The sequence below is a fragment of the Aythya marila genome (assembly GCF_965140915.1).
Source record: "Aythya marila genome assembly, chromosome: 3".
NCBI classification, from domain to species: Eukaryota; Metazoa; Chordata; class Aves; order Anseriformes; family Anatidae; genus Aythya; species Aythya marila.
The window spans coordinates 67,051,664-67,068,524 of record NC_139044.1 but is presented as its reverse complement, the minus strand read 5'-3'; the positions used below and the strand labels follow the sequence as shown (position 1 = coordinate 67,068,524).

The 16,861-nt window shown below is 33.6% G+C and overlaps 1 protein-coding gene across 1 annotated transcript in view; it reads left to right on the top strand.

The window, feature by feature from the left end:
- Positions 1-16,861, top strand: part of ASCC3 (activating signal cointegrator 1 complex subunit 3) — a 281,915-nt gene that overhangs the window by 204,043 nt on the left and 61,011 nt on the right. The window contains exons 23-30 of the mRNA XM_082756805.1: positions 2,243-2,341; positions 2,817-2,985; positions 4,888-5,108; positions 6,428-6,513; positions 8,031-8,197; positions 8,420-8,565; positions 8,673-8,793; positions 10,868-11,010. Coding sequence (XP_082612931.1) covers positions 2,243-2,341; positions 2,817-2,985; positions 4,888-5,108; positions 6,428-6,513; positions 8,031-8,197; positions 8,420-8,565; positions 8,673-8,793; positions 10,868-11,010 — 1,152 coding nt within the window. The remainder of the gene's footprint in view (positions 1-2,242; positions 2,342-2,816; positions 2,986-4,887; positions 5,109-6,427; positions 6,514-8,030; positions 8,198-8,419; positions 8,566-8,672; positions 8,794-10,867; positions 11,011-16,861) is intronic.

Sequence of the window (16,861 nt, the reverse complement as noted above, 5' to 3'; positions counted from 1 at the left end):
TTTTCCCTGCCTGAAGGCTTTTACTTTTATTTTGGAAGCTTCACAAAACTAGTGTGTTATTAGGAGGTTAAAGTCTAAGTATTATTTTTTTTGCTACCTGCATTTATTACAAAAATATTTTAATGGGTCCCTGGCGTCAATTATAATAAGTATTTTTTGGTAGGATTGAAACAGTTTTTTTTCATTCAATCTTTTATCCATGTTACCTAAATGCTATTAAAGACATATTAAACTATCTTCATATTAATACAAAGTAATTTCTCAGTCTGTTTTCATTCTACAAAATTTAGATTCTTCCAGATTTTTACAAATCAAAAAGGGATCTGCACAGAATTCTACTCCTGTATGTCATCTCTGAACTGAAGTTCAGAAAACAGGTTTTTGCTCAAGCTTTGGACAAACTAATGACCTTTTGACATAGTATTCCTAGTATTTCCTAGCTTTGAAAATATTGTATCTTGTCTCTTCAACATATGGAGCTCTTGTAGTATTTGTAAATTGATACTCATCAAAACTTGGAAAGTTCCCCAATACTTTTTTGCTGATTTTTTTTTGTCAGGTAGCTATTTCTTTTTTTTTTTTTCTTGTGATTTTTGTTTGTTTCTTTCTTTGTTTAGTAAATGAAACTTCTATCTCTTTAGAAAAACAAAGTTGTTAAAAATATAATGGTCACTAAAAATGAATAACTACCTCTTCAATTCAACCACTGAAAGTCCAAAATTGCTTCTGCATCATCACACAGTATCCTGGCAAGCTGTTCAGAAGACAGTTGTCAGAAACTATAGGTACGGCTGTAAATGATACAAAAACTAGCTGTCCAAAAATAATAAGTTAATTATAATAATAATAAAAAAAATGGAAATACTCAAGTAAAATCAGAATATTAAAAACGTAAATACTATGCTTAACTGAAATGACTCACTTAGCTAACATTTTATGGTTTTTAGACTTTTTTAGACTGTTTCTTTACCTGGATACATAATTCTAGAACAGTCTCATGAATTTTGGACTTAGCTTTATAAGGAAAAGGCAAGGTAAAAAGGTAAATGTTGAGACAGATCCGAGTGGAAAATTACTTACTGTACTGCCAGAGCCAAGGGACTCTAAACATATCTAGACAGAGCAAACAAACATTACTGCAGCCAGGAGGAGTCCAGCAGAAATACAGAATAATGTAACTACTATTAATTAGCCAAGTCATATATCAAACATGCAGTTTTAGGCAATGGTTGCCCAAAATACAGGTACACATCAGTTCTTGAGAACTCTCCAGAGCTCTTGAGAATCATTACTTTTGAACCTATTTCCCCATGCAGTTTTTCCACAGGACTCTCCAAAGATGCTCTTACCATTGATAACAAAAATTCTGAGCTTTGAATTTCATAGCCTTCCTTATATCTGCCAACATTTTTTCACCTTCAGATTGTTTTTATACCTTCCTCATCAGAAACATCAGTAATATAAGCTCATTTAATAGTTTGAATTCCATACTACTTTACTATGCATTTTTCTCCTTTTCCTAGATAGATATTTAAGTAAAATTGGCACACTGGAACATGAGTAATTGATTCTGGCAAAGAAACAAAAATTCTCGACTGAGTAGTCCAAATAGCTACCATTTGTGGCTGGCACTACAAAATAACTCATTAAGACTACAGGTACACAACAAAGCAAGCTAAAATCTAGGATGAAATAAAGTATTAACATATGGCATGGAATTCATCAAGAGCCAGCTTTGTCTATGTTCTTCTCACTTAACCTATAGCAGTGAGTGGATCAAACTGTGGTGTTCTGAATCTGTTTCTAGAAGAGAGGGCAAAGAGAGAGGAATGTTAGAATGCAGTCCAATTTTTACTATGAGAATGTTTCTGACTGACAGCAAAAGTCAATTTTTCTGTACACAGAATCAACAGACAGAAGTACAAGGAGGAAAAAGAAGGCATCCTTTTTTACAGCCCTGAAGGAAAGTCTGGCAGTTTGGTCTATTTATAGACAGCTGATGCACTAACTAGCTTCAGTTGCTTTTATATTGTGTCCATTTATATTGTATACAGATTAAGCAAATTCTTCTTGCAATATGGTCTTTAAGCAGACAAATTAATTAGAAGTGTTATATTGCTCTTGTCTCTCATTTCTATGTTCCTTTGTAAGCCTAGATCATTTGGAACTATACCTGATATACCTGTCAAAATTTGAGAACCTCATTACCCCTATAATAAAGCTATCTTTTCTGCTCTTAAAGGTACATGGCACTGTGGGAGAGCCCTGGTGGATTTGGGTAGAAGACCCTACTAATGATCACATTTATCATTCAGAATACTTCATCGTTCAAAAAAAGCAGGTAATGGATTCAGAATCTCATAGCAAGACAAAAGTAAAGTTAGTGAGATGGAAAGTTTTAAGGCCAAACAGGATTTTGAGCTAATAAGATTTGAAAAGCAGCAGCACAGCTTTTAGTTTCAGATTTTTTGTTTTAAGCCTGGACTTTTACAAAGATGTTTTCTAATCTCAGATGTCCCTTTTTCTCTTCCTTGTTTGGTGGGACATTTTTTTTCCAGATTAAAATGGAAAGACTGTAATGGTTTTGTCTGTTAAGGATGGAGAATTAGCCTTCTTTGTACCTTGAAGTTAATGGAAGCAAAATCCACTGTCAGTGGTGAAATATTTAATGGATGTGAATATCTTGCATTTGGAGTTGCACACATGCTTTATTGCTTTGTGTTAGTAATGATTATGAAAGTGAGGCCAACTGTATGATTTTTCAAGTTACTGGTTTGTCTGTCCAGTAATTATTCTCTACACAATGTTTGCATTAGGTTATTACTAAAGAACCTCAACTACTGGTGTTCACAATCCCAATTTTCGAACCTCTGCCTTCTCAATATTACATTCGAGCTGTGTCCGATAGATGGTTAGGAGCAGAAGCTGTGTGCATCATAAATTTTCAACACTTGATTCTTCCAGAGAGGCATCCACCCCACACAGGTAATTTCAAATGTGATCATTTTGTTTCAATTCATCTTGTTTGTATTGATTTTCCTTATGATAATGCAACAAATCTCTAACTCATTTTTTATAAGAGAAAAGTATACGGTATTTCATTTTCTCATTTATTTATATTATTGATACTATTTTTTCACTAACTTTAAAGCTCTCTAAAATTTTAAAATTCTGAATAAAAAGCAGCTTATTTTAGCTCGTCATACCAGCTTTTTTTGCTACTACAAGCTCACTATAAACCATAGAAAAAATGAAAATGTCATATAATACTAGGTTGTGTTACAATATGTCTTATCTTAGCATTGCATTTCTTCTGGACTGGATCAAAATAATCTTAGGGTCAATGGTTGTGTTATAAGTGGTATTCAGCAAAGAAAAGAACAGTTCAAATTTTGAAGATATGCAACATTTTACTACTTTTCTAAAATGAATGCTTTGTTGCAAGCACTGTTACAGTGCTGAACATCTAATTTCAACTCATTCAAGCCATGGCCTTCCCCTCCCCCTCCTTTTTAACACTTGGCACAGAAGCATATGTTTGTGTTTTGCTTCTTTTTTTCTGGATACATAAATTGCTTTATACATTCATTGTGCCTGATGTCATTGTAAAACCTTTCCACTGTAATTACATTTGGCTCATCTAGCAGTCTGTGAAGTGAGTGCCTTCAGAAATACTCAGTTCTCATACGATGTTGTCCTTTGGCATGCATAAATTCACATGTGTTTGTGAAGTGTTTAGCTATTGTTATACTGTACCTACGCTGTCTGGAAAAGCATGTGTAACCTTTTTATCTAATTGACTGATCACTGACTACTATTCAGAAGAAACAGAAAGATATTTACACATCACCAGTTATGGAGCCTCTAGGATTTATGGTAATTGATTTCAATTCCCATCTGGTTCCCACTCAACAGTGAAGTACATAGAGGCCCTGCTAGGCAGAAAACCTTCTTTCTCCTCAGCAGAACCCAAGAAATCAGTTTTAGTGGGAATGATAAAACAGCCATAAGGTATCAGGGAAAAGCATGTGAAGAATATTAGGCATTGTTGCCTCAGTAGATTTTATGACTCCCATATCATACCTTAATGTAAAGCACCCTGAAAAGACAATGAGACCTCCAGCCACTAAAAAAAAAAAAAAAAAAAACACCAACCAACTTCAAAGCAAGCATCTGCATAGCAGAATCACTGCAGTCTCCTTAATTTGGTAGAATTCCAAATCCAATCTGGTTATATATATCATCTCCCAGATTCCACAATCTCTAATTGTTTGGATAGCAGATGCCTTCAAGTTATACTGAGAGTCATATACTAAAAGGCTGTTTGTTTATTTATTGAGATTATGTCTTTAATTACATATTTTAAGGATTAGTTGTAAATTTTACTTGTATTCCTCTGATTTGTATTACTCCATCAATTTAGAAACTTCTTAACTAGATGGAGTTTTTTTCTTGAAATATACAGACTGTTGTAGTCCAACTCTACATTCTGTTGTTATAAGAAGCTGGACATATACATGTAGTCTAATACAGTGAGTTTAGAACTCACTGTGCTCACTTTCTCTACTCACTTTCACTACTGGAAGAAAGCAAGCAGTTTTAAGAAAAAGATTAATTTATGCAAGTGACTGGTTTCACAGCTGTCAGAATATTAACTACAGTACTTCAAGAAATACTTAAAGCTATAAAATCAATTTTTCATTATTCCTCATTGAAATTAACAATGTCCCAATGGGGGTTCTATGTCATATGAGATGTTAGGTAAAGCCATTTTCAGTCTAAGTTTTCCACTGAAGTATCGGTTAATATCTTTACCTTCATAATAGAGTGACTATGTTATAGGATGGCATCTGTTGTCATGCACTCATGATTATTTTGTGTTTGTAGAGCTTCTAGATCTTCAGCCTTTGCCTGTCACAGCCTTAGGACATCGAGAATATGAAGTCCTCTACAAGTTCACACACTTCAATCCTATCCAAACCCAGATATTTCATACACTTTATCACACAGACTGTAATGTTCTTCTTGGAGCACCTACAGGTTCTGGAAAGACTGTTGCTGCTGAATTAGCCATCTTTAGAGTTTTTAACAAGTATCCCACATCAAAGGTTTGTAAAATAGATTTACAAGAATCATTTAGTGTAGGTATGTTTTCAGCAGTCCAAAAGCCTAAGAAGACTGTGGCAAACTGAATTTTGCTTTCTCCAATACCTATCGGTATTAATTGGAGATTATAAAATGCTTAGGCTTTTATTTCAACTTTATGTACTAATCAGTGTGCAACTAGAGTTAAATCTGAAATCTTGCCGTAAAGACATTGGTTCTCCTTTTCCATACTTACTTCATTTCCTAATTTTTTTTTTTGCTTAGCCTTTAATCTTCTACTAGCAGTAGTAGTATTGTTTTACAGGTATTAGTTCCCCTCCATGTCAATACAACTATCCCAGTCTCTCCCTTATTGAAACAAATAAATTGTAGTTAATTGCTATGAGCCAATTTTCTCTTCCACCTTCTCCCTGTGTTTTATTTCTTAAAACAAAGTGCCTAAAAGCTGAGCATTTCAACTTTGGCGATTTTGTTTTCAAAGTGAACATATGGCTGTACCTTAAGTCAGACATCCTGTCTTAGGTACCCACATTTTAGCCTTAAAGTCTTTGGAAAATAGATTTATATCTGACTGTAAGATTTAGTCAAAGAATAACCTTTGAAATTAACTAAAATCATGTATATAAATCACTTACTCATCTTTGAAATTTTAGTATCTTCTTGTAATTTGTTATGTCAGGCTGTGGTAAGCAAGACTCAGATACATCTTAAGTTTATGTATTAGACTTACAACATTGCCAATTATTAAATGAGTGTGTATATATATATGTTTGTTTGTTTTAAGAAAGCTGAAAGTCTGGCTTTATTAATGTATGTGAATTCTTCATATTTGAAGATGAAGAAACTAATATAACAGACCTTAAAGGTTCAAAACATTTAACCATGAATCTGTAAATAAATTTATGTCAGAGTATTCTCCCCTGCAGGGTGAGCTTCTTCGAGAGAAATAGTATGATAATTTACTTAGAATAATCAGCTTTATAATTTAACTGTTAATGTTTAAATAATTAAACAATGTATCTAAAAATCAGGTAAGATATTACTTGCTGGAAATTATGATTTTTTTTTCTGTTCTAGAATGTAGGTTTCCTGATTTTATAGTCCCGACAAATATGGCCTTTTGTATATAAGTGGGTTTTGATATTTGATATCAAAAAAAGTGGGTATTGATATTTGATATATTTTTGTATATAAGTGGGTTTAATAAACACTTCAATTTTTAGAAATTAGTATTAAGAAAGTATAAAATATTTTTTTCATATCAATACAATTGAATAAAAATATCTTGTTTAATACCTGATTTTGTAATTGTTTTTTTCAGGCAGTGTATATTGCACCATTAAAAGCACTCGTTCGTGAGAGAATTGAGGACTGGAAAGTTAGGATTGAAGAAAAACTTGGTAAAAAGTATGTTTCTCCTTACCTAATCAGAGAAATGAGAAGCAAAAGAACAGCTCATCAAGTATGAATAAAATCTACAGAATACTTTTGAGTATTTCAAAATAGATTTTGCTTGTATGTTATGCTTCAAATTTCTAAAAGTTAAAAAAAAAAAAAAAAAAAAAAAAAAGCTATCAGAAGTCATTGTAGTAAAAGCAAAATCAAAAGTAAAAAAGGGATACACTTTGATATCCACCTATTTTCATTCACATTACTTGCCAGTATAGCAAATATGAAGCTCAGAATTCTGTCTGCAGTGTCTTTGGAAATTTAAACTGCAATTCAAAATAAACATTTATTAGATGTCTCAGCTATGAAAGATCTCATAGAAGTTGCATGAACTATATACCAGTATTCGTATATTGTCTTTCCTATATAAAATACAGAATATAATTGTATTCTTTGGCCTCATGAATTTCTTACTGATCTTCTCAGGTGCTGGAGTTTAGCCATCTCTTTATGACATATGAGGTGTATCAGTCATGTTAATGCTTTCTGAAGTTATAGTTTTGGGAGTTAAAAATTATATCCGTAGGATGCACTCACCTTTCACTCACCTATATATAGCTTTTTTGTAAGTTAAACACCAGAGATTTTAATAAAAGGGTGTACTACCCTTTGTACACAAAATTACCAGTGAGATTTCTGCTATTAACATAGCAGTGACTTGTTAACTGGCAATATCTCTTTTTTATTTTATTGTTGTGTTGTTATGTTAATGGTGTGTGAGGATAAATTATTTACCTCATCATTTTAAAATATTTTCAGGTAATATTTTCTTTTTGAGACTGACTCCAATATTTGTGACTTAAATGTTGAAAAGAAGATACACATTACTTTGAGGAATTTTTATTAGGTGTATAGTAAAAATGTCAAAAATCCATTATATTCAGTCTAAAATGATGCATCATCTCAGTGTTTGTGAAAATTGAAAGGATTATAAGGTAAACAGAAAAACTCGGCTAATCTTTCCCAGAAATGGCTCCAAGATAATTTCAGTTCTACTCTTTATGGAACTTTACCAACAAATGCAGATATTCTACAATCCAGATTTGTTCAAACCAAAGATCTATATGGAACAGCAAGCAGCAACTTAGTTGCCTTAGAAAACTTTTATGCTGGCTTTAACAGGATGTTATCATTCATATTATATCATACTAATATTCCTGTATGATCTTCATTTTGAAAAAGGAATCATAGATGGTTTTGGACTCATATTCACCCTCTTCCTTTCATATAGTATTGCAAAGGAGTGGTGTTCTGTTTTAACGTGGTATTTGCTAGAAAAACAGACAGGTTTGTTAACTGAAAACAGCTTTGAAAATCCTGTTAGAATCCTGACCAGAAACAGTAAACTTACTTTGTTTAATTTTGTTTCTTCTCTCTTTTAAGAGTTTAAGAGTTAATGTTTGAACATTAAGGTGTTCTAAAGCTTCAAAAAGACAGTTTTATGTAGTCTGATAAAACACCTATCTTGATTACAGGGTTGTGGAGTTGACAGGAGATGTGACTCCTGATATGAGAGCTATTGCCCAAGCTGACCTGATTGTTACTACCCCAGAGAAGTGGGATGGTGTCAGCAGAAGCTGGCAGAACAGAAGCTATGTTCAGAAAGTTTCCATTCTTATCATAGATGAAATCCATCTGCTAGGTAAGCATGGTTTTTATTTGTTTGCTTTTTTTGTTGTTGTTTTGTTTTGTTTTTGTAATCAGAATTGTAGCTAAATTTGAAGAACTTTGCTTGTACTTATGATCTGAAAACACTTTTGACCTGAAACTGTGCTTATGACCTGAACTTATGACCTGAAAATACTATTTTTACACCTGAACTTTTTATTTTTCTCTGTTTTTCAATGGTTTTCACATCTACCAGGGGATGAGAGAGGCCCAGTACTGGAAGTCATTGTGTCTCGAACAAATTTCATCTCATCTCACACAGAGAAGCCTGTAAGAGTAGTTGGCTTATCCACTGCATTGGCAAATGCCAGGGATCTTGCTGACTGGCTAAATATCAATCAGGTATGAAAAACGTTTCAGAAGATGGATATGTATTTGTGCTGCAGAAAAGCGAAATAGCAATTTATAAGGTAATTCAAGATTAAACTTGTAAAAATGTTTTCTTTTAGATGGGTCTTTTCAACTTCCGACCTTCAGTACGTCCAGTTCCTCTAGAGGTACACATTCAGGGCTTCCCTGGCCAGCATTACTGTCCTCGCATGGCAAGCATGAACAAACCTGCATTCCAGGGTAAGCAAGCTCACAGACCTTTTACTTCTTTATGTAACAGAAATAAAGTCTCTGAGCACTTTACACAGAACATTTGCAGCACATTTACAACATGTGTTACTGTATGTACTCTTGGCATGTATAGGGAGAATCTGCTTCTGCTAATGACCCAAAGCTATTTGTCTGAATCATAAAGTGTGCTGCAAATGCAACATATACCAGTGGAATTTGGTGTATTTAGAACAGAAGAATAAAATTAGTGCTAATGAAGGGGAAATAAAATGTGTTTTCTTTTAGTGTTTGACACCATAAAGAAACATTTGTGTAAAAATATTTGAAATTTAGAAAGTAATAAAACCATTCATATTATTAATCTGCTGAGGTATTTTCATATGTACGGCTGCATGTAAGCATTAAAAAATTGTGAACAGAAGTTGTAAGTCAGACTAACCTCACGTAATGCTAGTTTCAAAGCAATAGCCATAAAATTCAAAATTTGTAGTGCATCCAGATATGCTTCTGGTTTCAATTTTTTTATTCTCAACAAAACTGGCATGCAGGATAGATTTAAGAAAAACTCCAATATTTTATTGGAACATGTTTTGTTTGAGTTACATAAGGAATATTTATTATATCAATTAAAAATAACCTCCAGTATAAATTTTGTGATGTGAACTGCTGTTGATTGTGAGGTGGCATTTGTGAGGTGACTTTTTAGCTGCTTTAATTATCCTTATGACAGAAGCAAAGTATTGATTGTGGACTAGAGACCAATCTTGACAGCTCAGATTATTTACACCTCCACAAGAGCATTGTACAAAAACACTAATGAACAATAAATCTGTCCTGGGCTGTTATGCCACACCTGTTCCAGAAGCAACAGAAATTCATTAGATGCTGGGGTTTTAAAATATATGGATGTATTGGCATATATAGTTGAAAGGTATAAAAACACATGAATGATCCTATTTCAATAACTTCACAAATGTATGGTGTGTGTATATGCAGGAGCTCATGCAGGGTAGTATCCATGATTTGGGAATAATATGTGATAGTGGATATGAAATGGTTCTCAGAAATTAACAATGCATAAAATTAATTGGTAGAATGAGAACTGTATGAGAAAACAGAAACTGATTTTGTATAACAGACTGAGAGAGTGTATCCAAAGTACATACAACTGTTCATACTTCTAGTACTGTTTATAGGTTTATAGTTCTAGTGCTTGTTGATGTTAAAAAAAAAAATGTAGACATGATTTATTGAGGGCTTTTTCCTCACTTGTTTGACCTGATGTAGTCAAGATTATTTTAACATTCCCATTGCAATTCTTATTCCTAAGATCATTTAAAAAAGTGAAATAAAATGCTGCAAACTGAAATTTTCCAAACATGGACAGAGCAAGAAAATGTTTTTGTAAGAGGTTCAAAAATGTAATTGGTTCAAATATATCAAACTGATAAGTAAACAGCAGAAACAAAGTTCCCTTGTACCATTATGCCCACTTTTCACAGCAGCTATTCAAAGGTCTGCCATTTATACCTTTTTCTGGTAGATTGAAGTGGTATTTTGCATGCAGACATGAATTTATACAGTCTGTGCACAGGATCAGGCAGAAAGAGCAAGTTTTGGGCCTCAGTGGCATTTAGCCTGAGAAGACGTATCCTAATAGGTTAGAAAACATAACATACTTCCTAGGCTGAGATAGAGAAATACACAAGTCTAGGAAGCTTGTCCAGCTTCTGTTTTTGTTTGTTTGTTTTGGTTTGGTTTTGCTATTTGTTTTTGCTTTTTTTTTTTCTATTTTATTCTTTTAAATCTTTAGATTACAGTGATCACTGAAATAGCAGGGCAAATTAGCTCAGATTCAGCTAAGCAGTTACATGATTTTTGATTCAGCAATGGTGTGTGCTCATCTTAGTTGTTGTATCTGTCTGTCAGAACAGAGTGGATACCTTCAGCTGTATATCAGCTGCAGAGAAGTGTATCAGCTGTGTAGGTATTACAAAGAGAAATTAGATTTTGTTTTTTGTTTGTTTGTTTGTTTGCTTTGTCATTAAAGGTCACAGTCCTAAAGTTCTGTTTTTCTCAACAGCTATTCGGAGCCATTCTCCAGCCAAGCCTGTTCTTATTTTTGTGTCATCCAGACGTCAGACAAGGCTTACTGCCCTAGATCTGATTGCTTTCCTAGCTACTGAGGATGATCCCAAGCAATGGCTGAAGATGGATGAAAGAGAGGTAGAATAATTTTACCTGAATTATTTTTAATTTGCTTCTATTTTGTTGATGCCTATTTGAAAATACAATACATTAAAAAACAAAGAGTAATTTGGGGGTAGATCTTGAAACAGCTACTCATATGCTACATTTCAAGTATGTATTAAAATTAGTGTTAACTATGAAGTACTAAGCTCATATAGCATTAAGACTATATAAGCATCTTTTCAAGATATGATCTTTAGAAAGCAATTTATTTTATTTTTCAAGCATATCTGTTATTAATGGTATTTCCATCATCCCAGATAGCATATATCACATCGTAGAAGTCTTTGATAAAAAGATAAGATAAAGAATAAAAGAAAGAAAGCTACCGTTGTCTATAGTTTACAGCCAGAAGTCGGTGGTGTGTAGCAGTTGAGCTGAAATTTAAACCAAATCTATTTCAGTGTTTTAGGAGCAAAATCATCCTTCTCATAAGATAACTCTGTCTGTGCTACTGTATATGAATACAGTATATGTATACATATATTTGTATATATGTACATGCATATATACATATATCTATCCATCTACATTCACATGTATGCATATATGTATGTGTACATACACATATATAAATGCTGTAGAAAGAACCACTTAGGAATGGTATCAGTGAAATAAGTTAATGTTATAAAACTGAAAGAGCTTCTGCCAGTATCTTCATTATAAGAATACTAACATTACAAATTCAAACACTCAGATGCAGGAGCTAGGATTTTAATTATTTTTCTTTTTCATGCAATATAATCTTTAATTACATTTTCTTGTGTTGTTTCTCCAAACAATCCTTCTGTCATTTATTGGGAAAAACAAATGAAATAATAAACAACCATTCAATAATCTGTTTTATCTGCATTCTGCAAAATATATACTAGATTTTATTTATTGTACTTGTTTCTGCACCTGCTCTGAATACAGAACTATTTATTTACTTCTGGACTAATGGTACTGATTATAGTACATCATTGCTTCAAAACAATTCTAATTATTGTTCAGATTTCCTAGAGTTTGGAAATTAGCTTTCTCTAATGGTTGTAGACCTTCTGCATAGGAATTTGTGATAATATAGGGCCAAGATACAGCAAAATGCATGGCTAAAAAACATAAGGTCAAAACCTTGTATTTAACAGTTTTATGAAATGTATATACATATACCAAAAATTACATGCCAAAAACCATAGATTTCTAGATGAGAAGAATGCTTGAATTTGCTCTTTGAGGGAAAAAAAAAAAAAAAGTGTGATTTTTCTATGAGATAAAGCATAACATTTGTATCCTCCCTCTTGGGTGGATTTTACAAGAGCAAATGGATATCTTAGCTGACAAAGTGCTAGTACTGAAACATGTCTTAATCTGATGCTGCTTCCCTTAGTGTGCAACCTCCATTTAACTTGTTTTCTTGAGCATAACAGAAACAATTCATATAAAAATTACTACTGCCTCGTAGAGTTCTATAGTAACTTACACTAGTTTATTGTAGTAATCTCACCTACAATTAGAATATGCAACATGCAGTTTACTCTAAATGAATTTCATTAATCTGAATAGCTTGCACATGTTATATGAGCCCTTACTGTCCTGAAAAGAACAGTAGCTGAAGCTTCTTCATTTTAAGAATTAGAGACTTGCTAGAGAAGTGTTTTCTGTTAAGAATCTTTGAATTTGGACCTTCTGATCATTGACCCTGTCAGAGCCTAGATAGTTTTGTCTGTTTCAAAATATACCTCTGAAGATTTTGAAAGAGGAGATGACAAGGAAAAAAAGACTTTGCATTTATTAGTCTGAGAACATTTGCTTATGATTTGTATTTGAATTAGTAATCTGAATGTTTGGCACATAACAAAGATACTTACCAAGTTACTTATTTCTGATTGTATAAATATAAAAGAATGAGGATTACTGACCACTATTATGTATAGCACACTTGTGTCTGAAGTACTTACAAGTTCAGGTGGGCACTTCTTTAGGTATTCAGGGGACCTATTTGTAGATTTGTGTTTTAAATGAGCAAGATTAACATGAGTTTCATTTGACATTAAAGCAAGGGACAAAGTTACAGTAGTGCTACATACCTAGTGCATGTACTGCTTACTTCTTTATCCATAGTACTTTTTATTTAAACATTCTAACTTCAATTTATATTAAAGTCAAGCTTGGATTAAGTGAAATAGGCAAAACTCACAGAATGGTTGAGGTTGGACGGGGCCTCTGGAGGTCATTTGATCCAAACCCCCTGCCAAGCAGGATCACCTGGAGGTGATCCTGCATAGGATGGCATCCAGGCAGGTTTTGAATCTCTCTAGAAAAAGAGCCTTTCTGGACAACCTGTTCCAGTGCTCTGTCATCCTCAAAATAAAGAAGTGTTTTCTCATATTTGAACTAATGATTTTCTACTTTACAGTAGGCAGTTCCCAACCTAAGCACTTGCTCACATACTCACAGTGTTTTGCAAGTTCACATAAGATAAAAATGGACCAGTTAGGTAAAAAGAAATTTTTGTTGCCTTTAAACCATTTTTGAAGTCTAACAGTTTTTCACATTCATTTCTTTATGACCAATGTTCCTTGAGGGGGACTTAAAGACAAATGACTTAATTTTGAAAATATTAGTAATTGTTAATTGTGAAATAGGTTGAGAAATAAAATATTTTTTTCATAAATGGGTGTTCACAAAGTTTACAAGCTTTACAGGTGGCCTTGGCACTTTTTTTCATTCATCTTTATTTGTTGTATGATATTAATTTTAACTGATGTAAGATTCTTTCAAGAACTCATAGGTTAGTTTCATTTAATTGTGTAAATGGCCAAATGTTATTCTATGTTTATGTTAGCTTCACAGTCGGTAGACTTCAGAAGACTACTTAAACTGCTGTAAGCAGTGCCATCCATAATAACATCTGGAAGACTGGTAGTGTGGTAGACTGAGATCTCTACAGCCACTGAAAGCAATTCTTCTGTTACCCAGCATGGCAACTTGTCTGTCATGGTAACAGAGGGATTCAGGGTTTGTGGGGGCTTGGAATGAGGGAGGGAAGCCAATACTAGATCTTTGGTACGTGTTTATCATCTTAGCTTCCCTACTCGTCTTTGTAGATCCTGTAGTTTGTCAACTTTCCCCCTGCAGTGGTAGCTCCAAACCATGCCTTATATGCAGTATGTGAAGGCTTCTGTTCACAAAACTTCAGATTGGTTCTCTTCCCAGTCCTCAGGTCACAGGCAAATCCACCACTATCTCTGCCACCCAGCTCCAAGTATCAAATTCAGACAACATTACAATCACTTGTATCTCAAAGGACATGAACTTTCTGTGAAGTTTCTGGAATATATATCTGTATGTATAAATAACATACAGGAACGACCTTTCATCCTTTGCCACCAAAGTAGACAGCAGCATGCCTGCATTGTGGGGGAATCACAGAATTTCTTTCCTTCATCACTGGTCTAAGAGTTGCAACTAAATTATAGTTGAAAAGGAGTTTTGATCTACTTTCATCTACTGAAAATACGTATTACCAGCAATTCCATTCAGTTTTGGAGATGATCCTTCCTGGATACATGTACTTTCCCTGAATTTCATGTCTGATGTACAGTTTCCAGCTCATACCCATGTTCCCACAGTATTCAGGAAGTTGAAAGCTGTTCAGAAGGTTGAGACAAGTCAGTCTTCAGAAGACTGGACAGTACTTGAGGAACCTTGTTTTTTCTAGTACTGATTATTTACCCTGTTCTACTGGACCTGTTGTTGCACAGAGATCGTTTGATCTGTTTAATAGATTCTATTCAAATAAGTTTCAGGCTGTGTGCGTGATTTTCATGAAGAAATGTTCACCTGAATACTTCATATCTCATTTAGTCTGAGCAAGATAACCTACAAAAATGTTTTGAAATACCCTACTTGCTGAGATTTGTAGTTGACTCTTCAAAACTCATCTCTACATTTGCCAATTGCTATGCATAGCACATGTGCTAGTCCTGCTGTAGCAATCAGTTCTGTGGGATTTAACCAGGACTACTTCAGAGTTTGCCCAAAGTAGAGTGAAGTGAGCATTCTCTTGAAGAACTAAAAATGGTTACCTTAGAGCCTTAGAGGTAGGTTGCTTCCCCCCCGCCTTTTTTTTTTTTTTTTTTTTTTTTGTAAGGTAGATTGTCCATACACATTCCAAACACAGCTTTGTATCCCTCTTAGTGTTTTCAGTCCCAACACAGTTTGTTTTTCTCCAAGGAGTGAAGAAGCAGTTGAAGCTGCCTTCCTTGCCATTTGTTGACTGTCTGCGGTAGTTGCAAGGGCTCTTCAGTAAGATATCACTCTGTAAAGATTGTCCTAGTTATTACTTGTGAGGCACAGGTGCATCATGACAGAAATGTGAACAGGCAGTACATCTCAAAGAGAAGACTGCCCCTGTAAATTGAGTAATTCTTCATTTCTTTTATTGTTCAACCATGACAATATGTGTGTGCCAGCAGATGCCAATATAAAAAAGAAAACTTTATGTTCACCCTGCTTTTCTGTATAGTCATGAGATGGTTTCTAAGTACTCAATTACTAGCTTAAATTCTAATTTTGAGCTGCCAGCCAAGATTATCATGTTCAAGCTTGTGACCCATTACTTAATTTGTTAAAAGGAAAAAACAGCTCAGATTATCCCTTTAGAAAAAGTGCCACCAGTGTGTGATGGTAAGTTTGTGTAAGATCCACACTGCTCTGCATTAGGAGCTGACTAAAGAGGAACAAGCTCTTCTCTTTAAGAAATGACATACATATTTGTGGTGGTGGTAGATGTTGCAATCTTTGTACAGCAGAATGTATTAGAATCAAGTTTTCAGTGTATTTATTTTTCTCTAATGATGTTTTTACTTTTTTTTTTTGTATTTTACCTAAAACAAAAGTAAAAAGTAGTATTTATTGTTTATTTTTTGAGGATAGAATGCAGTTTTCATCAGCAAACAAGCAAAGTGCTTTCTTTCTTTCTTTACTTTTTTTTTTTTTAAATAAATCTATTTCCTGGCAAGATACTTGGATTTTTTTTGTCTTCTCTTGTACTGCAAATATCAGAAATGTACCCATGTATACAGTTTTAACTTTAACCACAGTGATTTCTGCGTTCTGCTGTGTGCATCATTTTACCATCTGCATCTTGTTAAGACTGTTCTTTATGAGACCTCTAGAAATAACTAAAATCCTTTAGCACAAACATACCTACTGTAATATTCAATAGCATCCATACTGGGCAATATCCAGCTCCCATTGAATGCAAGGACACTTGAATGAAGGGCGTTCATTGACTACGAAAGAATGAATCGGGCTCATACTGATCTCAAGATTGTAGAGATGTGAGTGTTTGCATAATCATATGTGCATTAATTGCATGTGTGTTTGTGTGTATGTTTCTACAGTATATGGAAATATGCATAGACTTATGCCTGAAAGTAAATTAAATTTTACCATAAAGTTGTGTTTTGTATTGCTGGAGGGAAAAAAAAAAAAAAAAATTGTTGGAAAGACAAAAGATGAGTTTTCCTTCTCTAACCTTTAAATCAAATAACCTATTATCTCAATGTTATTGTTCTGAAGTAATGCAGTGCTATAAAACTGGAATAGAAGAATCTGGTCTGTGTTATGATTAGATATCTTGCTGGCTTTTAACTGAGATTGTTAGTGTTAAGTATATAGGCTTTAATAATATATCTCAATTGTTTAAAGAATTTTGTAAAATATTTTTTAAATAAGCTTATCTGAGGTGCTCTGAGCATTTTATTTTGTGTGGGAAAGTTCTGGATTATGAAGGCAAGTCAAAATTTAATTTTTTTAGATATTTCTTTTTCTTGTCTTT